The sequence below is a fragment of the Pongo abelii genome, chromosome 6 (genome assembly GCF_028885655.2).
Source record: "Pongo abelii isolate AG06213 chromosome 6, NHGRI_mPonAbe1-v2.0_pri, whole genome shotgun sequence".
Classification (NCBI taxonomy): domain Eukaryota; kingdom Metazoa; phylum Chordata; class Mammalia; order Primates; family Hominidae; genus Pongo; species Pongo abelii.
This window is the reverse complement of record NC_071991.2, coordinates 2,708,334-2,729,071: the sequence shown is the minus strand read 5'-3', so window position 1 is coordinate 2,729,071 and position 20,738 is coordinate 2,708,334. Positions and strand designations below refer to the sequence as shown.

Genomic DNA, 20,738 nt, shown 5'->3' with positions numbered 1-20,738 from the left:
TGATTAGTCTTTGATAAGGGTGCCAAGAATACACAGTGGGGAAAGGACAGTCCCTTTAATAAAAGAGGAACAGACTACTCAGGAGGCTGAGGCAGGAGAATCAGTTGAACCCAGGAGGCAGAGGTTGCAGTGAGCTAAGATTGCGCCATTGCACTCCAGCCTGGACAACAGAGTGAGACTCTCTCAGTAAATAAATACATAAATAAATAAAAGAGGACCTAGGGAGACTATCTCTACAAACATTTTAAAAATTAGTTGGGTGTGGTGGGATGCACCTATAGTCCCAGCTACTTGGGAGGCTGAGGCAGGCAGATGGCTTGGGCCCAGAAGTTGAAGATGCAGTGAACTATGACTGTACTACTGCACTCCAGCCTGGGCCACAGAGCAAGACCCCATCTCTAAAACAACACTAAAACAGCACTGGGTGCAGTGGCTCATGCCTATAATCCCAGCACTTTGGGAGGCCAAGGCAGGCAAATTACTTGAGCTCAGGAGTTCGAGACCAGCCTGGGAACACGGCACAACTTTGTCTCTACAAAAAATACCCCCCAAAAATAGCCAGGCATGGTGACGTGTGACTGAGGGAGGCTGAGGTGGGAGGATCACTTGAGCCCGGCATGCACAGGCTAGTGAGCTGAGATTGCATGACTGCACTCCAGCCTGGGCGACAGATCAAGACTCTATCTCAAAATAAATAAATAAATAAAGATAAAAATAAAATAAATTGGCCGGGTGGAGTGGCTCATGCCTATAATCACAGCACTTTGGGAGGCCGAGGTGGGCCGATCACCTGAGGTCAGGAGTTCGAGACCAGCCTGGCTAACATGGTGAAACTCCGTTTCTACTAAAAATACAAAAAATTAGCCAGGCATGATGGTCTGCACCTGTAATCCCAGCTACTCGGGAGGCTGAGGCAGGAGAATTGCTTGAACCCAGGAGGCAGAGGTTGCAATGAGCCGAGATCGTGCCATTGCACTCCAGCTTGGGCAACAAGAGCGAAACTCCATCACAAAAAATAGACAGACAGATAGATAAAAAATAAATAAATGGTGCTGGGAAAACTGGATATCCACATGTGAATGAATGACACTGGACCCTTGTCTCAGATCATTATTATTAAATTAATTCAAAATGGATTAAAGACTTCAATGCCATTTATTTTGAGTAGAAAATAAGTCATTTCTTTAATACATCAAAATGTTGGATTTTTTGACCTTGCTTCTCTCCTGGTCCTGGCTTCCCCAGAGGATCCACCAGGCTGAGCTGGAGCCCTGGGGCTGGCAGTGTCCCACAGAAGGACATGGTGCTGCCTCCCTCAGTCCTGAGCCCCAGTGGCAGACTCTGGTTCTGCTCAGTAGCAGTCGGCCTCGTCCCCCTGCAGGAAGCCTCCCGTGGCCAGCATGTCCTGCAGGAGGGACTGGGGACTCTTCTCCACGTGGTCGCTGCTCTCGGCCAGCGTTCTCCGCAGGCCCTCCAGGTCTAGGGACCTGAGCATGGCCAGCACAGCCTCAGGCTCCTGGTCTCCCGAGGGCTGGGCCTGCTCACCCACCCGCCACCTTGGCAGGGTGGCCTCCATGGAGGTGGTGCTGGGGCCGCCCCCGGCCTCCCGCAGGCTGCTGTAGGAAGCAATCTTGTCCCTCAGAAAGAGAAGAAGGTCACAAGACTTCTGCGCCACAGGGCGGTCGCAGTCAAACAAGGCACAAAAGGCGAAGTCAAAGAGCCCCACGTGGCAGAGAGCCCTCAGTGCCTCGGTGAGTGGCCGGGCTGGGGCCACCTCGGGTAGGGCCATGGCATAGGGGCAGTGGGTACGTGGCGGCCCCAAAGTCTGGCCCAGGAACACCAGTGCCAGCTCCAGGCCCTGGGCGCGGACCTCCCAGTCCAGGTCCCGGCTCACCACCTGCAGCACAGTGGCCACGAACTGCTCCGTGTCCTGGGCCGCGTCGGCGTGGCCGTCCCGCAGCCACTCGGTGAAGACCTGCATGACCGCCCGCCGTGGGAAGCCCTCCGAGTCTACGGAGAGGATGCGCAGGAGCTCCAGGAACAGGCTCTGGGGGACAGGGAGCAGGTGCAGATGGTTGGTGGGGCAGCAGGAGCGAGGCTCCCACAACAGGACCCCGGGTACATCATGGGGGCTGGCCCCGGACATGCAGTCTAGGGCCACAGCCCGCTCTGGCACCTTCCCATGCTGCGCGGTGAGCACACTGCCCTCCAATCCTCAGTTTACCCATCTGTCAAATGGAGGTCACCATGACTAACTGGAGGGGTGCTGGGGAGACAGAAGGCGAAGCGCACAGGTGCTACACCCAGCAGAGCCCCAGGGCCTCGGCAGTCACTCCTGCAGGCGCTGCCCATAGCAGCAGCTGCTCCCACGCTGGATGCTGGCCGCTCGCCCACCCGCAAGCAAACGAGCACACACGATGGCCAGGCGGGAGGTGCTGGCTGAGGAACCCGCCATCTCCTACCTGCCAGACCTCTGCGTGCTCAGGGCTCATGGGGGCTGGCAGCCAAGGAACCCACCACTTCCTACCTGCCGGGCCTCTGCATGCTCAGGGCTGGTGGGGGCGTGCAGGCCCTGGCTGGACAGCTGCCCCATGGCGGTCACCGCGCTCGCTCGGACATAACTCTCAGGGTCCTGGAGGAGCTGCCGGGCCAGCTCAGGCACCTCTGAAGCCAAGAGTGCGCATCTGAAGCCGACCTGTCCTGGGGGTCGAAACGGCCACATGCAGCTGTGACTGAGGGCTGAGCCTTGTCGCCTTGGCCTCCGCCTCCACCCCTTTGTGGGCAGCCGACATGGCCCAAGTTTCTCGAGCCAGCAAGAGGCTGCCGGTGCACCCCAGCTCAGTGAGCCCCCACAGGCAGGGAAGGCAGCCCCTCCATCTGCCAGCACTCACCTCCCCAGTGCCTGCTCAGCTGGGTCAGGAACTCGAGGGCGGAGTCCCTCACCTCCCAGCAGGGGTGGCACAGGCGTTTCTGCAGCACAGGGAACAGCTCTAGGGCGGGAAGGGAAAGGTCAGGGCGACCTTGGGGCCAGGCTCACCCTGCCCTCGGAGCCAGCTGAGCCTTTCCACCCAGCCCCTGCTGCCTCCACCCCTGCGACTCCAGCTCTGTTCACCTCTGCAAGGGGCTGCGTTACCTCTGAGGAACTGCGGGATGAGGGGGCCGAGATCAGAGCAGCCGGGGGTCTTGGGTGAGCTCAGCAGCCACCTGAGCGTAGCCTGGAAGGCCTTCTTCAGAACCTGGAGCACACAGGGTGGGCTGTAGGGCCATGGGAGGGGACGGGCAAGCTGTCTGTCTGTCCCCCTCACCTTCACCTGTGCTGCCCCTACTCCAAGGACACAGATGGGGACAGGAAGGGAAGAGAGAAGAGAACGCTGGGCTTCCTTCTTTACAGGGTCTCACTGTGTCACCCAGGCTGGACTGTAATCACAGTTCACTGCAGCCTCCATCTCCCCGGTTCAAACAATCCTCCTGCCTCAGTCTCATGAGTAGCTGGGGCTAGAGGCACACATCACCACGCCCGGCTAATTTTTGCAGTCAAATGCTCTACCCCTGAGCTATACCTCCGGGGCTAATTTTTGTATTTTTTTGTAGAGATGGGATCTTGCTATGTTGCCCAGGCTGGCCTCAAAGTCCTGGGCTCCATTGATCCCCCCACCTCGGCCCCCCAACGCACAGTAATCACAGCTGTGAGCCCCACGCCCCTCCTGGGCTGATTTTAATAGGGCAGAATCTGCTGCAGAACTGGCTTCCCAGACTGTGAGGAGGAGGAGGTGGCGGCAGCCCCCACCAGAAGACCCACAACCCAGGCAACAGGATTTCTACATCAAAACATGAGCAATTACGCAGGGCACCTTTTCCTTAGGATCCCAAGAAGCCCTGGGCCCTTCCTCCAAAGTTGTCTGCTGTCTGCTCAGCGGCAGGTGGTGCAAGGTCTGTACCTGCCAGGGCCCAGCTCCGTGAGGGGCTGTGGAGTGGGCACGTTCACAAATGGTGCTTAGAAGAACCCGGAGCCCACGCCCAGGGCCGTCCTGGTGCTACCTCGTTTCCCTTGTCCAGAATTCCCTGCAGGCCGCCTGGCCAGTGCCCCTGCTCCCCACGGCCCCACACACCCCTGCGTGCTGATGTATCTTCACCAACAAGAGGCCCTGAGCCTGACCCATGCAGCCACCTGCATCGTGAAGCTCTCTGAGCAGCAACTCTGTGGCCCTGTGTGAAGGCTCCATCTGCGGAGGCCTGCACGGGGCCGGGGTGGAGTCGGGGGTGGGTCCCACTGCCTCTGCCTCCCTCCTCTCCTCGCTCCCTATCCCCACCGCCATACCGTGGGGCTGGAGCCAGGGCTCTCGAGGCACTCCAGGAGGACAGCAAGCGCCTGCGTCACCAGCTCCTGGGGGCCTGAGACAGAGGTGAGTGGATAAACCACCCCCACCCCCACCCTGGGACCCTCCCCATCAACTCTGGGAAGGAGCAGGACAAGGCCTCATCTGTCAGCTAAAACCTCCTGCACGGCCCCTGCACCCTTCAGCCCCCGCCCCAAGAAGAAACAGAGAGGGACGGCAGTTCCCAGGCACCTCCGAGCAGGTAGGAGAGTGGGGGCTCAGGGATCGCCCCACGCCAAAGCCGTACAGAACACACTCACCTGTCCCCTGTGACAGCGTCCCCAGGAAGTCGAGGGCTGCTCGCTGGACCCGGACGCAGCCCGCCAGGGTCCCACACAGGTGGCCCCCCACACGGGAGGCGGGGGCAGCTGAGCCGCCGCAGAGCCGCAGGACAGTCACTGTAGCTCCCAGTAGGGACGCCTGGGGCCACGGTGAAGGGCGCTGGGGCTGCGAGGAAGAGGGCCATCAGCCAAGGTTGCGGTCCCACTGCCGGCGTGGATGCAAGGGCGCTGGGACTTCGAGGCACGTGAGGCGGGGGACATCAGCCAAGGCTGCGGTCCCACTGCCGGCGTGGAAGCAAGGGCGCTGGGGCAGCGAGGGGTCAGGGGCGTCAGCCCACATTGCGGTCCCACCGCCAGTGTGGATGCTGCTGGGCTGCATTAGGGCCGGGCCACACCTACCAGCGGCTGCAGCTCCTCCAGGTGAGCCAGGGTGCGGCACAGGAGGCCCGCGCAGGACGACTTGGAGGCCAGGAGCGTGTCCACCGTCGTGGCATCGTCTGCCGTCCCATCCAGCAAGCCTGGGGGCCAAGCCAGGAAGAGCTCCCTTAGAGAGCACTCCAGCCTCCCCACGGTCACCAGCCACCCCACGGTAACCACCCACAGCAGAGGTCAGGACCTAGGTGCAGAGCAGCAGCTCACCAGGGGAGATGGCCATGCCCCCGGTCCCCTTTGCTCTTAGAGGGAGGCCTGGGTGTGATTAAAGTGGGGCGGGGGTGGCGAGCCGGGTACTCTCATCCATCTCCCTTCCCCCAGCCGCAGGACCCAGGTTCCGCCCTCCCAGCCCTTTCTGAGCAGCACACCTGGGGGTCCGGGGGCCTGAACCGTGGCCTTCAGGACACAGGCCAGGGGCTGGAGAAGGACCTGGAAGGCCTGGGTCCTCAGTGCCTGTGGACTGGAGACAAACACGAGGTGAGTGCCGCAACCCTGCCCGTGAGACAAGTTGGCTATGCTCCTAACGTCCCCAGCAAGCCTGGGGCAAATCAGCCAGGGGGTTGGGACACCCCCCGAGAAACAGATTCTCTGCAGGCCACTGGCCAGGGGACGCCATGGGACAGAGAGTGGCGGGGTGGACAGGCCTGACCAAGGAGATGGGCCTGACACTCCTGATGTCCTTAGGAACAGATACTGAGGGGCCTCCAGGAGGGCCTGGCCATGCACCCAGACAGAGGGGCAGTGCCCGCTCAGGGGGTCAGGGACAGGGTGCCCCCAGCCTCCCGGGTGTCCCCAGGTGTGCACAGCATCCACTCTGTGGGAGGGACCTGCCCTCACGTCTGGGCCCAGGTGGGGGCAGTGTCCCCACACTGCATTCCGCAGGGCCGGGCCTGTTCCTCCATCCTCCCCCAAGTCTACTCTCTCCTAAACATTCGGAGACCCCGGAGCTCAGTGCTGGACTCTCATGGTACCCCGGGCCCTTTGGGCAGCAGGTCCTGAGGTCACTTCCACCCCTAACGGGAGCCCACCTGGAACCCTGGCAGGCCATCCACGGCCTTCCCACCTGTCCTGACCCCAGGATCTGCCGTTCCACCGCCCCCAGGCCCCCCACCCGCATGGTGTGTGTGCTGGGGAGCTCCAGCACCCCCAGACAAAGCTGCGGTGAGGGGCAGGTGGGAGGGCAGCAGAGCGCAGGGCGTGGGCAGGACCACCCTGCTCTGAGTAGAGCAGCTCCGGCATCCTTCTCACCTCTGTGGATCTCGCAGAGCTTTGGTCTGAAACAATTATTCTGTCGCTAAAGATCCTGCAGAAGCTGCCAGCCTGCAAGGCTGCCGCGCGCAACCCACGCATGGCCCAGTCACACCCCCGCACGGCCGTCTGACTGTCCCTGGTGTCCGGAACTCTCCTGCCGTGAGGGCCCCGCTCTCAACCTCCCTGCCTGCCCCAGCTCCCAGCACCCGCCTCAGCATGAAACACACCCCAGACCATACCAGTGCTCGAGCTTCAGGATCCCCAAAGCCAGGGGTCCCACGTGGGTGGGGCCCAGGCAGCTCAGAGCCTGCGCCACCGTCTCCCACAGGCCGCCGTCGGAAGAACTGAACACGGGAGAACTGCAGGGAGACCCCAGAGAGAAAAATTACTCCTCCACCTGCAAAACTCCATCCGAGGCCTGGCTGAGACTGCCATGGCCCCCACGCTGGAGGCGCCCAGCCCAAGACAGGCCTTTCCCCATGAGGGTTCCAGGGTCACTCCGGTGCCACTTCACTGCAGGCCACGTCCTCAGAGAGTCTCTGGCTGCCAGTGGGACATCCCTGGGAGTCATTTGCCCAGGGATGGAAAACAATTGCCCACCCAGGCCCCCCAGCTGCGTCCCGGGGCCCTGACCGAGCCACACAGAGAAGCAGGTCCACGAACGAGTGTGCGGCGGGGATGGGGTCTCTCTCCAGCAGACAGGCCACGCGGGGACTCAGCCGCACCCACAGGGCTTCCGTCCAGGGGCTCTGGCAGCGCCCGAAGGTCGTGGTCAGGACGTTCAGGGCCTGAGTGACCTTGGGGGTGGCCGTGAAGCACAAGGACTCTTCAACGTGATCCATGATCTTCTGGGCACACGCGGGCCAGTCACCCCCCGGCAGGCAGGGCTGCCCCTTGGCTCCACCTTGCATGGACAAAGCCAGGACGTGTACCAGGAGCTGACTGGCCGCCGAGGCCACAAACAGGCTGGAGTCTCCCTGCAGGGAGAAGATGGTGTCAACCGCACCTGGGTAGGGGACGAGGGAAGAGAGAAAAAAGGGGGTGAGCCAGAATAGAGCTGGGGGAGGCAGAGGGCCTCAAGGAAGATACAAACAGCAGAGGGCCCCCCAAGACGCCCCCAAATGCCTCTCCACTCAAAAGCAAAAAAGAACAGGAACTGAAGCTTCCTGGAGACAAGCACCTCCTCCCCGCGAGCGTTAAACACACACAGCTTGTGATGCTTCCCAATTCGTTCCTTGTTTTTTGTCGCTTTTTTTTTTTTTTTTTTTTTTTTTTTTTTGAGACAAGAGTCTCGTTCTGTTGCCCAGGCTGGAGTACAATGGTGCGATCTCGGCTCACTGCAACTTCCACCTTCCAGGTTCAAGCCATTCTCCCACCTCAGCCTCCCAAGTAGCTGGGATTACAGGCACCCGCCATCATGCCTGGCTAATTTTTGTATTTTCGTAGAGACAGGGTTTCACCATGTTGGCCAGGCTGGTCTTGAACTCCTGACCTCAGGTGATCCACCTGCCTCGGCCTCCCAAAGTGCTGAGATTACAGGCATGAGCCACCGTGCCCAGCCTCGTTTCTTGTTTTTTGAGACAGGGTCTTGCTCTGTCGCCTAAGTTGGAGTGCAGTGGCTCAACCACTGTTCACTGCAGCCTCGAACCCCTGGGTTCAAGTGATCCTCTTGCTTCAGCCTCCTGAGTAACTGGGACTACAGCCATGCGCCACCACACCTGGCTCCCAAATAGTTTCAAAGACTGAGTCCTCACGGCTGATCTGTAAGTGGCTGAGAAAGCTGTCCTGGCTCCTAGGGCCTGACCTGCCAACCAGAGGACACTGGACAGCCGTACTGTCACGGTGCATTCTTTGCAACAACCCTGCGACATCGCACAGACCAGACACTCAGATTCAGCAAGGTGCAGTGACTACCCTGGGATCACACAGGCAGGATGAGGAATGCGGTGGGGTGTGGGCGCACTCACCGTGGTTGGCCAGGAAGCGCAGAGCGCTGGGGTGCTGTGCCAGGGAGCGCAGGCCCTGGATCCAGCTGCTGCGCACGGTGGGGACGGCCCAGGCTGCTCGGCTGAGGGGTCCTGCCTCCCCAAAGAGCCCTGGTAGCAACTCCCCCTGCTGGGAAGCAAAAAAAGAGGTGAGGGGGGCCAGGCGCAGTGGCTCAAGCCTGTAATCCCAGCACTTTGGGAGGCCGAGGAGGGCAGATCACGAGGTCAGGAGTTCGAGACCAGCCTGACCAACATGGTGAAACCCCCTCTCTACTAGAAATACAAAAATTTGCTGGGTCTGGTGGCATGCACCTGTAATCCCAGCTACTCAGAAGGCTGAGGCAGGAGAGTTGCTTGAACCTGGGAGGCGGAGGCTGCAGTGAGCCAAGATTGCACCACTGCACACCAGCCTGGGTGACACAGCGAGACTCCATCTCAAAAAAACAAACAAAAAAGAGGTGAGGGGACCTGGTAGGTTTCCAGGGATGTGGACCAAAGCAGAGATGGGTCTTCAGTTTTCCAGGGCTGGTGGAGGTACTTTTGGAGGACACTTTCTTTTTTTTTGAGACAGTCTCACTCTGTTGCCTAGGCTGGAGTGCAGTGGCACAATCTCGGCTCACTGCAACCTCTGCCTCCCGGGCTCAAGCTATTTTGCTGTCTCAGCCTCCCGAGTAGCTGGCATTACAGGTGCCCATCACCACATCCAGCTAATTTTTGCATTTTTAGTAGAGACGGGGCTTTAACATGTTGGTCAGCCTGGTCTCGAACTCCTGACTTCAGGTGATCCGCCTGCCTCAGCCTCCCAAAGTGCCGGGATTACAGGCATGAGCCACCATGCCCAGCCTGGAGGGCACTTTCATACCAGCTGCTGACAGACAAGGGCCCCCGGATTCACTGTACAGCAGCGCCCTAGGACACCTTGGAAAGTCTGTCGTGCAGCAAGATGGTGCCTGGGTGGGCTGCTAGGGAGCCTGCAGCTGCTTAATTGGGGGGCACCATGAACGGCAAGCTAATGGTACTGGATGTGCCTTCGCGCAACCTGGCGAGGGCCTGTGAGGGACCAAGAGAAGCCGTCGTGCCTGGCGAGGGCCTGTGAGGGACCAAGAGAAGCCGTCGTGCTAGACGGGCAAGGGCCCTGAAGCTCACACCAGGCATCACCTGACAGACTCAGTGGTGCCTGTTTGAGGCACTTGAAGCTGGAAGACACAGCTCTGGAAGGCTTTCGAGCTCTCATGCCTTGTTGCTATGTAGAAATTCTTGGCTGGGAGCAGTGGCTCATGACTGTATCCCAACACTGTGGGAGGCCGAGGCAGGATGATCGCTTGAGGCCAGGAGTTTGAGACCAGCCTGGGCAACATAGTGAGACCCCCATCTCTACCAAAGATAAAAGAGTTAGCCAGGTGTGGTGCATGCACCTGTGCACCCAGCTACTCGGGAAGCTGAATGGGGAGGGTCACTTGAACCCAGGAGGTCAAGGCTGCAGTGAGCTGCCACTGCATTCCAGCCTGGGTAACAGAGCAGGACTCTGTTTCTAAAAAACAAAACAAAAAAAGGCCGGGTGTGGTGGCTCACACCTGTAATCCTAGCATTTTGGGAGGCCAAGTCAGACGAATCACTTGAGGTCAGGAGTTCGTGACCAGCCTGGCCAAAATGGTAAAATCCTGTCTCTACTAAAAATACAAAAATTAGCTGGGCGTGGTGGCAGGCGCCTGTAGTCCCAGATACTTGGGAGGCTGAGGCAGGAGAATCGCTTGAACCTGGGAGGTGGAGACTGCAGTTAGCTGAGTTCGAACCATTGCACTCCAGCCTGGGTGACAGAGCAAGACTCTGTCTCAAAAAATAATAACAATAAAATAAAATAAAAATAAATAAAATTAGTTAATTTTTTTTTAAAAAGACATTCTCATTAGTCATTCACATTCTCATTAGTCATTCATTCATTTGTAGGCTGGGTTGCTGGAGGTGCAGGATGTGCGGTCTCGTTTGGTCCTCACAACAACCCCATGGTGCAGCTACGACTCCTATCTCAGTCCTAGGAAGAGACTGAGGCCATGGCGCAGCTACGACTCCTATCTCCGTCCTGGGAAGAGACTGAGGCCATGGCGCAGCTATGAGGCCATGGCGCAGCTACAACTCCTATCTCCATCCTAGGAAGAGACTGAGGCCATGGCGCAGCTACGACTCCTATCTCCGTCCTAGGAAGAGACTGAAGCTTGCGGCCATGGGCAAGGTCAGAGAGCCGGTCAGAGCCGGGAGCCCAACCCAGTCATCTTATTCCAAAAAACCTCAACTCCTTAGCCCCAGCATCACTCCAGGCGAATTTTTCAAAGGGGGCTACAGTCGGGGGTAAAAAACATGCAGTTCTAGTGAGGACACAGGGTCGGGGCAGGCCGCTGGGACTTGGGATGGTACAAATGCCCCACCTGGCTGCGGGAGGAAAAGGCTGCCCACCCCTCCACGGGACACTCAGGTGGGAGGCCCCCAGGCTCACCTGAAGATACTGGAAGCAGTTTTCCTGGGCCGCGAAGGTTCCTGCCAGACGGAGTGAGAAGGAGAGGACCCCGGGACTCAGGTCCTGGACTTTCAGCACATGGGACAGCAGCTCCACCAGGCAGGGGTGCTCCTGCAGCAGCACGAGACTGGACTCTGTGGGGACGGCCCAGCCCAGGGGTCACCAGGGGCACGGCACCAGGTGTCCCCCTGGATGACCGCTCTTCTCCTAGCAATTCCCAGACCCTTTTCTTACAGGGTGTTAGATTTAGGGATCCAACTGGGAAAAAAATATCTGCAACAAATACGGCAAACGACTCATAATTTTAATTCAGTAAGGGCTAGAAAGCCAACACCTTAACAACAGGTGAAAGGCAGAACATTTTCACCTTTCACAACAGGTGAATGGCCAAAAACGCTGAAAAAGTGTTCTGTCTCACTGATAGTGAAAAAGAAATGCAAATTAAAGTGAAAGACCAGGCCGGGCGCGGCGGCTCACGCCTGGAATCCCAGCACTTTAGGAGGCTGAGGCGGGTGGTCACTTCAGCTCAGGAGTTTGAGACCAGCTTGGCCAACATGGCGAAGCCCCATCTCTAAAAAAAATACAAAAAATTAGCTGGGCGTGGTGGCTCATGCCTGTAATCCCAGCACTTTAGGAGTCCAAGGTGGGAGGATCACTTGAGCCCAGGAGTTCAAGACCAGCCTGGCCAACATGGTGAAGCCCCGTCTCTACTAAAAATATAAAAAATTAGCCAGGTGTAGTGGCTCATGCCTGTAGTCCCAGCTAATTGGGAGGCTGAGGCAGGAGAATCGCTTGAACCCGGGAGGCAGAGGTTGCAGTGAGCCAAGACCGCATCATTGCACACTGCACACTCCAGCCCTGGGCGACAGAGCAAGACTCCATTCCAAAAAAAAAAAAAAAAAAGTGGAAGAGCATTTTCACCTTTCAAATGGGTACTTTTCCTTAGACAGTGTTCCATGCAAGCAGGTACAACGGAACAAGCATTCCTCTCTAGAACTGGAATCCTGCATTTCTATACCCAGCTACACTATCGCTCAAAAGCACCAGTGGGGGAAAAAGACATTTTGAGGCAAAGGCTGGGAGAGTTTCCCAGTGAGAAGCCCTTGTGGAAAGAATGTGGTTCAGTAAGAAGGAGAGAGGAGCATGCAGAGGAGGAGAACCAGGCCAGGACCCAAAAAGCACTGAGTCCACCTGAATCAGCACTGCAGGCTGGGTGAGGTGCTCATACCTGTAGTCTCAGCACTTTGGGAGGCCAAGGCAGGAGGACAACATAGCAACACCCTGTCTCTACAAAAAATAAAAAAAAAAAATTAGCCCAGCATGGTGGCACACATCTGCAGTCCCAGCTACTCAGGAGGCTGAGACAGGAGGATCGCTTGAGCCCAGGAACTCGAGGCTGCAGCGAGCTATCACTGCACCACTGTACTCCAGCCTGGGCGACAGAGGGAGACCCTGTCTCAAAAAAAAAAAAAAAAAAAAAGCGGGACATGGTGGCTCACGCCTGTAATGCCAGCACTTTGGGAGGCCAAGGCAGGCAGATCATGAGGTCAGGAGATTGAGACCATCCTGGCAAACATGGTGAAACCCTGTCTCTACTAAAATATAAAAAATTAGCCAGGCATGGTGGCAGGTGCCTGTAGTCCCAGCTACTCGGGAGGCTGAGGCAGGAGAACTGCTTGAACTCGGGAGGTGGAGGTTGCAGTGAGCCGAGATCGCACCACTGCACTCCAGCCTGGTGACAGGGCAAGACTCTGTCTCAAAAACAAACAAACAAACAAACAAAAAACAACCCCACTGAGTTCAAAATCTAAAAAATCATTGTTGAAGGGTTTTGAAACAGAATTAAAATACTAAACAACAATAACAGAAGGTTGTGATGGCCTGAAGTTCAAGTGCTCTGAGATCCTTCAGCTGCCTGGATAGAGAATGGAAAGTCTAATTAACTTCAGACTTTTTAAAAAATCCAGTTCTCATGTTAAAAATATAAGGGCAGCCACTAAAGAACATAAATAGGCCTGTGGTCCCAGCATCTTGAGAGGCCGAGCTGGGCAGATCACCTGAGCCCAGGAGTTTAAGACCAGTTTGGGCAACACAGGAAGATCCCCTTTCTATAAAAATTCGCTGGGCGTGGTGGCGCGCATCTGTAGTCCCAGCTACACTGGAAGCCGAGATGGGAAGAGCACCTGAGCCTGGGAGGTCAAGGCTGCAGTGAGCCGTGATTACACCACTGTCCTCTAGCCTAGACAACAGCGCAAGAACTTGTCTAAAACAAAGAACATAAACAGAATGTATAACTTCAAAACCAGAAGAGGAAAGATTTAAAAGAAAAAAAACTTTATCAATCTGATGGAGGGAAGAAAAGGAGGATAAAGGCACAAAGGTAAGGCACAGGAAATTAAAAAATACAAAAGAATTCAAATCTAACAGTCGCCTCAACAAATTAAAGAGATCAAACTTATCTGTTAAAAGAAAGACTTGCTGAGATTAAATTAAACACTAAAAACGAGCAATTGGTGTTTCTAAAAGCAATAAAATGCAACGACAGGAAAGGCTGGGAGCAGGAGAGAAAAGACACAGTAGGCAAATTCTAACTTTAAAGAAGCTGATGTAGCAACAGGAATAGCAAACAAAATGGGCTGTAAAGCAAAAAGCAGTATTCACACAGAAGAAAAGTTCACTGATCACAGAGATAAATTCCAGAAAGACACAACATTCCTACATCTATGTATACCTAACCTCACTTCAAAACGTGTAAAGCAGCCTGGGCAACGTGGTGAAACCCCGTCTCTGCAAAAAAATACAAAAAATTAGCTGGGTGTTGTGGTGTGTCCCTGTAGTCCCAGCCATCCAGGAGGCTGGGGTAGGAGGATCACTTGAGCCCAAGAAGTTGAGGCTATCGTGAGCCATGATCACACCACTGCACTCTAGCCTGAGTGACAGAGTGAGACCCTGTCTCCAAAAAAAAAAAAAAAAAATGCAAGTCACAGTGGCTCACACCTGTAATCCCAGCGATTTGAGAGGCCAAGGCGGGCAGATTGCTTGAGCTCAGGAGTTTGAGACCAGCCTGGGCAACATAGTGAAACCCCGGGCTCCTGTGGTCCCAGCTATTAGGGAGGCTGAGGTGGGAGAATCATCTGAGCCCAAGAAGTCGAGGCTGCAGTGAACCGAGATCACGCCACTGCACTCCAGCCTGGGCATTAGAGCAAGACTCCATCTCAAAAAAAAAAAAAGAAAAAAGAAAAGAAAAAGAAAAAAAAATCTAAAGCAAAAAAAAAAGGATGCATCTCAAAGAAAAATCATGAATCCATGATCTTGGTGTAAGCTTTTTACACACCTCTCAGAAACAAGCAAACAAATTAGCAAGAACATAGCAAGTCTGAACTAATGAACAAGTGTGGAAACTACACTCTTTCCATCGAGTACAATGCAGGAGAAATGACAGAGGCTGGCAGGGAGGAGGAAACAGGGACTTGCTTTCTTTAGGGGGAACAAAATTAGATTGTGCTGATGATTTCAGAGCCCTGTAAATCTACTAAGAACTGTTGAATTGGTACCATTTATTTATTTATTTTGTCCTTTTCTCATGTCAGATGGGTCACGTACCGACATCATACCAGGGTTCCATAGTGCCACACCTCACACGTGCACCTGAACACTCAATTACCATGCTTAGGCTGGGTGCAGTGGCTCTCCACTGTAATCCCAGCACTTTGGAAGGCCAAGGCGGAGGGATCACCTGAGGTCAGGAGTTCGAGACCAGCCTGGCCAACATGATGAAATCCCATCTCTACTAAAAATACAAAAATTGGCCAGGCGTGGTGGCGTGCGCCTGTAATCCCAGGTACTCGGGAGGCTGAGGCAGGAGAATCGTTTGAAACCCAGGAGGTGGAAGTTGCAGTGAGCCAAGATTGTGCCACTGCATCCCAGCCTGGGCAACAGAGCAAGACTTGGTCTCAAAAAAAAAAAAAAAAAAAAAAAAAAAAAAATATATATATATATATATATATATATATATATATAAAATGCCCACAAACTACAAAAGGATCTGGCACACATTAAATGGGAGAATCGCATGGTATGCAAATTATATCTCAATAAAGCTACTGAAAAATACTTCTTAAAATTTGAATACAGGCCGGGCATGGTGGCTCACTCCTGTAATCCCAGCACTTTGGGAAGCCCAGGTGGGAAGACTGCTTGAACCCAGGAGTTCCAAGCCGGCCTGGACAAGATGGTGAGACCTCATCTCTATGGGAAAAAAAAAAAAAATAGCTGGGACTGGTACACACCTTGATCCCAGCAACTCAAGAGAATGAAGCAGGAGGACTGCCCAGGAGGTCGAGGCTGCAGTGAGCCATGTTCATGCCACTGCACTCCATCCTGGGTGACAGGTAAAAACCCTGGCTCAAAAAAAAAAAAAAAAAAAAGAAAAAGAAAGAAAAACTGACTACAAACTAGGCCACAGTTGAAGACCTTCAAATACCAAAACATGAAAATTATATAGTGAAATCTCTAGAACATTGAGAAAACTCCCCTGGGTCCTATGTCTCAATAAAAGTCTCAACAGCTATAAAGATTCAAAACATATATTTTCTAACCTCCATAAAGTAAATTAAAAATCAATAATAAAAAGACTGGAAAACTCCATATTTTGAAACTAAAGGATACTCTTTTAAATAACTTGTGGGTGAAAAAAAACATAATGAAAAGCATAAAATACTCAGAACTAAATTACAACCAAAGTACCGCAATGTAAAACTTGTAAGACGTAGCTAAAGTCATACTTTTAGAGAAATGCATAGTCTTAAAGTTTTAACAGAGTCTCACTCCATTGCCCAGGCTGGAGTGCAATGGCGTTATCTCGGCTCACTGCAACCTCCAACTCCCAGGTTCAAGTCATTCTCCTGCCTCAGCCTCCCGAGTAGCTGGGATTTACAGGCATGGACCACGATGTCAGGCTAATTCTTGTATTTTTAGTAGAGACGGGGTTTCACCACGTTAGCCAGGCTGGTCTCCAACTCCTGACCTCAAGTGATCTGCCTGCCTCAGCCTCCCAAAGTGCTGGGATTATAGGCATGAACAACCGTGCCTGGCCTTAAATATATATATTAGAAAACAAGGAAGACCTAGATATTTAGCTCAAAGAGTTTAGGCACTTTGGGAAGCAGAGGCAGGTGACTGCCTGAGCCCAGGAGATCGAAAACAGCTTGGGCAATACGGTGAGACCCCATCCTTAAAAAAAAAATACAATATAATTTAAAAATAAAAAGAATAAAAGAACAGGGTAAACCAAAAAAAGGAAGTAAAGGATAGCAGAAATTAACAACATGCAGTGTATCCCAATGCTATTATCAACCATGAGAATAAACATTTACATGCGAGAGTATGTAAAAGGAAAGCCATTATGACACTCTTTTTTTTGTTTGAGACGGCGTCTCGCTTTGCCGCCCAGGCTGCAGTGCAGTGGCGCAATCTCGGCTCACTGCAATCTCTGCCTCCTGGGTTCATGCCATTCTCCTGCCTCAGCCTCTTGAGTAGCTGGGACTACAGGCGCTCACCACCACGCCTGGCTAATTTTTTTTTTTTTTTGTATTTTTAGTAGAGATAGGGTTTCACCGTGTTAGCCAGGAGGGTCTTGATCTACTGACCTCGTGATCTGCCCGCCTTGGCCTCCCAAAGTGCTGGGATTATAGGCGTGAGCCACCGCGCCCGACCAACACTATTTTTTTTCAGACGGAGTCCATTCTGTCGCCCAGGCTGGAGTGCAGTGGCACGATCTCAGCTCACTGCAACCTCCGCCTCCTGGGTTCAAGCGATTCTCCCCTCAGTCTCCCGAGTAGCTGGGATTACGGCGCATGCCACCATGCCTGGCTAATTTTTGTATTTTTAGTAGAGACGAGGTCTCACCATGTTGGCCAGGCTGGTCTCGAACTCCTGACTTCAAGTGACCTACCCACCTTGGCCTCCCCAAGTGATGGGATTACAAGCATGAGCCACTGCGCCTGACCTATGATACTACTTAAAATGATGAAAAATGAGAAATATAAACATCTAACAGTGGAGTGATTCAATTAATTATGGTCCATTCCTACAGCAAATAACATGTAGTCAATAACATTAACATATTATGTGGAGAAAACACTCACTATGATAGCAAGAGAGAAAGCAAGACACCAAGATTTTATTTATGGTATTACCTCATTTTTTTTCCCCCAGAAAAATACAGCTTTATGTGTTATGAAAAAGGCTGGGAGGAAATTAAAAGGTTGATGGTTTAATTTTCCTCTTTACTCTTTTGTTCATGTTTTAAAGAACATGTATTACTTTTTTTTTTTGAAACAGGGTCTCACTCTATCACCCAGATCAGGGTGCAGTGGCACAATCATAGCTCACTGCAACCTCCACCTCCCGGGCTCAAAGGATCCTCCCATCTCAGCCTCCAGAGTAGCTGGGACTATAGGTGCGCCATCAGGCCCAGCTAATTTTTGTTATTTTTTTTTTAGAGATGAGGTCTCGCTATGTTGGACCAGGCTGGTCTTGAACTCCTGGACTTGAGCAATCTGCTCGCCTCAGCCTCCCAAAGTGCTGGGATTACAGGTGTGAGCCACTGCATCCAGCCCCTACTTTCATAAGCAGAAAGAAAACAAACCTGATGTCTTAAACACACTAAATACAATGAGAACAACAACAAAACAAGTTTGTTCACGCCTTCTGCAGAACTGAACCTTGGGGTGCCCTGATCGTGGCTGAATTGGCTGAATTTCAAGCTCTAACTCTCCAGATCATTCTCTAGGGCTTCATCTTGACTTGCCCTCAGTCTGCCACAGATAATCCTTAGGAAGTGAAGGAAAGACATCTGATTGGCAGTTTCTGCCCTTCCTCCAGGACAGGGGAGTCCCCACCTGGCCCCTGCTCCCTGTCCCAGGTTCTGCGTCTGGTCTCTGGATAGACAGTAAACAGCAGCACCACCTCCTTACCTCCTTCAGTGACCGTTTTAAACCAGTCCAGTAGCTTCTCCAAACAGGTGTCATCTGCCACCGGCTGCCTGGGATCTACCAGAACAGCACAGAGAGCCGGGAGCAGCTGGGCGCATTCCGGGTCCATGGTGAGGCCACAGTCCCTGCAAAGGCAATGTGAGAGCCCAACCTCAATGCCCACTCCAGACCCAGCTCGCTCTAGTCACAGCAGCCCACCATGCCTGCTCAGGCCTGGGAAGGGGCCCCAGAACTTTCATCTCAGACCAGGAGAACCATGATCCCCAGACCAAAGGTCTGTAGTGCAGGGATGGATGCAAAGCTTTGGTCTAGGCGGGGCGCTGAGTGCTGGTGGCGGGGCTGAAAGGGGCAGCTGAGAGTCTGGCTGAAACCACAAGGTCTCCGGAGCTCAAACTGTCACCCTTGGTCTTTGGTGCAGTCGGGGCAACAGCGTGGTGCTGGCCCAGGCTGCAGGTGGGCCAGAGTCAGGGGCATCTTTGAGTTCCGGGGTCAGCCATGTGTGCAGGGGGATGTCTATCCATGCCCCAGGGCCAGTCTGGGCTGGAAAGTTTCTGTCCCTCTCAGCGTCAAGTGGTGGCTGCATCTGACGTCCTGAAGCCGGCGGCGGGGACAGGGGGGCGGTGGGGTGCGGGGGCGGCGGGGTGCGGAGGGGAAGGGGCGCCTGTCCCTCCCAGGACGGGGTGTGCATCCGTGCGTCCGGCCTCGGGGGTGGGCGGGGTCGTCAGCGGCTCTGTCTAACCCGGCTACTGTCTGCCAATGCCCGGGAAGGCTGCGTCCCGGGAAGAGGAATCCTCCCCACACTTTGGAGTCAGTTTTGGCCGCGAGCGCCATGCCCGAGGGTCCAGAAGGGGCGCCAGAGCAGGCGGCCACAGTCGCGCTGGGAAGCGAGCCCAGGTCGCGCACGCCCCGGGCTGGGCTGCTCCCTGGCCCGCCCGCCCCCTCGGCCGGGCCTTGGCCTCCCCACGGCCCCACTACCGCGACCACTACCCTCAAAGCCCCGCGCGCCTCACCGCTCGATTCAGTCCTCCGCCGCAACCACCCCTGGCCCAAGGCTCCGCCTCCGGACAGTGCCACCTGCCAGGCCCGGAGGAGGCGGAGGACGGAGACGGCTGGCGTGGGGAACTGAGACTGCACCCCTGGAGGCCGCTCTGGAAACCTCGAGGGCCCAGACTTGAAGGAAGGAGTTCAAGCTGAGAGGGGCTGGGGACAGGCAGGCGACAAGCCGGTCGCTCCGACCGATCACCCCCGCCAGGCGCCTGGTGGTTCATGCCGAGCATCCGGTGGGTGGGCGGGGCGTCTCGGGGGCGGGGATCTCTGACGAAGGCGCGGGGTTGTGTCCGGAGGGGCGGGGCTTCGCCTGCCGGGGCGCCCAGTGTCTGCACCGGCGGGAGCGAGAAAACTACGTGCCGGAGAGAAGCGTCCTGATCCGTGCACCAAAGCCCTTGGTCATTTGGCTTCAGGTTCTCAAATTAAGTCCTCCGCGGCGGCGCTGTGGCTCATGCCTGTAATTCCAGCCCTTTAGGCGGCGCAGTTGGGAGGATTGCTTGAAGCCAGGAGTTGAGACCAGCCTAGGCAACAAAGCGAGACCCCATCTCTTAAAATTAAAAAAAAAAAAAAAAGCCAGGCGTGGTGGCTCACGCCTGTAATCCCAGCACTTTGGGAGGCCCAGGCGGGCGGATCACGAGGTCAGGAGTTCAAGACCAGCCTGGCTAACATGGCGAAACCCCGTCTCTACTCTAATTTTTGTATCTCTAAGATACAAAAATTAGCCGGACGTGGAGGCGCGCGCCTGTAATCCCAAGTACTCGGGAGGCTGAGGCAGGAGAATCGCTTGAACCTGGGAGGCGGAGTTTGCAGTGAGCCGAGATGCTGCCACTGCACTCCAGCCTGGGCTACAGGGCGAGACTCCGTCTCAAAAAAAAAAAAAGAAAATCAGCCAGACCTGGTAGCATGCGCCTGTGGTCCCAGCTACTCCAGAGGCTGAGGCGGGAGGATCGCTTGAGCCCAGAAGTTCAAGGCTGCAGTGAGCTATGATCCTGCCACGGCACTCCAGCCTGGGCAACAGAGCAAGACCCTGTGTTTTAAGAAAGCAAACAGGCAGAAAAACTAGGTCCAAAAAATTGAGTTCAAAACACCAACTGTGTGTTCGAGAGTCTCAAAGCCAGTGGACAGACAAGGCTTATGTTCCCAAAGCATTGTTTTATAGCAAGATTGTTGGGAGCAAACACCAGATTTAGGAAACAAAGCAGAATTCCTATGGATATTAAAATTTTAAAATTTAAAAGCACTGACTTTGCTGGGTCACCTTTATTTTATTTATTTATTTATGGAGACGAGTGTCACTCTTTTTGCCGAGACTGGAGTGCAGTGGCTCAATCTTGGCTCACTGCAACCTCCACCTCCTGGGTTCAAGCGATTCTCCTGCCTCAGCCTCCCAAGTAGCTGGGATTACAGGTGCTGGCCACCACGCCCAGCTAATTTTGTATTTTTAGTAGAGACGGGGTTTCACCATGTTGGCAAGGCTGGTCTCAAACTCCTGATTTTAGGTGATCCGCCCACCTAGGCCTCCCAAAGTGCTGGGACTACCGGCGTGAGCCAATGGGCCCAGCCGTGCTGGGTAACCTTGGAAAAGCAACTTCCCTGATGCTTGCATGCCCCCTGCACACACACACGTAGATCCTTAGAACTACATGTGTGAAAAAGTTGAAATGCACAGTTATCCTCCCTGAAATTTGGTTCCTCATTGTGAAATGAGATACTAATATTCACCCAGTTAGGTAATTGTGGAGTAAAGAAAACTCAACAGCACTGTGGTAAGTGCTTCACTTACTGTAAACTTGTATGATTCTACAGCAACTGTAGGAGAGTACCACTACCAGCCCATCAGATGAGGAAACTGAGGCACA

General features: G+C 54.4%; 1 protein-coding gene and 1 pseudogene across 5 annotated transcripts; both read right to left on the bottom strand.

Moving 5' to 3' along the window:
* Nucleotides 1–1,136: 1,136 nt before the first annotated feature.
* BRAT1 (BRCA1 associated ATM activator 1) lies at nt 1,137–19,106 on the bottom strand. 5 transcript variants are annotated; one of them, XM_024241233.3, is made up of 14 exons: nt 18,843–19,106; nt 17,815–17,957; nt 10,817–10,971; nt 8,308–8,455; nt 6,974–7,346; nt 6,580–6,699; nt 5,458–5,549; nt 5,057–5,175; nt 4,637–4,823; nt 4,319–4,392; nt 3,134–3,236; nt 2,892–2,990; nt 2,528–2,700; nt 1,137–2,047 (listed from the first exon to the last, which is right to left on the bottom strand). In XM_024241233.3, exons 2-14 carry the CDS (start codon nt 17,939–17,941, stop codon nt 1,352–1,354), a joined length of 2,466 nt encoding a protein of 821 aa, XP_024097001.2. In that variant the 5' UTR covers nt 17,942–17,957; nt 18,843–19,106; the 3' UTR covers nt 1,137–1,351. The 5 variants fall into 5 exon arrangements, with proteins under 5 accessions (XP_024097001.2, XP_054401642.1, XP_054401643.1 ...); XM_054545667.1 differs by lacking the exon at nt 18,843–19,106 and adding an exon at nt 18,572–18,840; XM_054545668.1 differs by lacking the exon at nt 18,843–19,106 and adding an exon at nt 18,572–18,798 and having other exon boundaries at nt 8,308–8,452.
* LOC112131323 (small nucleolar RNA U13) lies at nt 14,422–14,517 on the bottom strand (annotated as a pseudogene).
* Nucleotides 19,107–20,738: the final 1,632 nt, after the last annotated feature.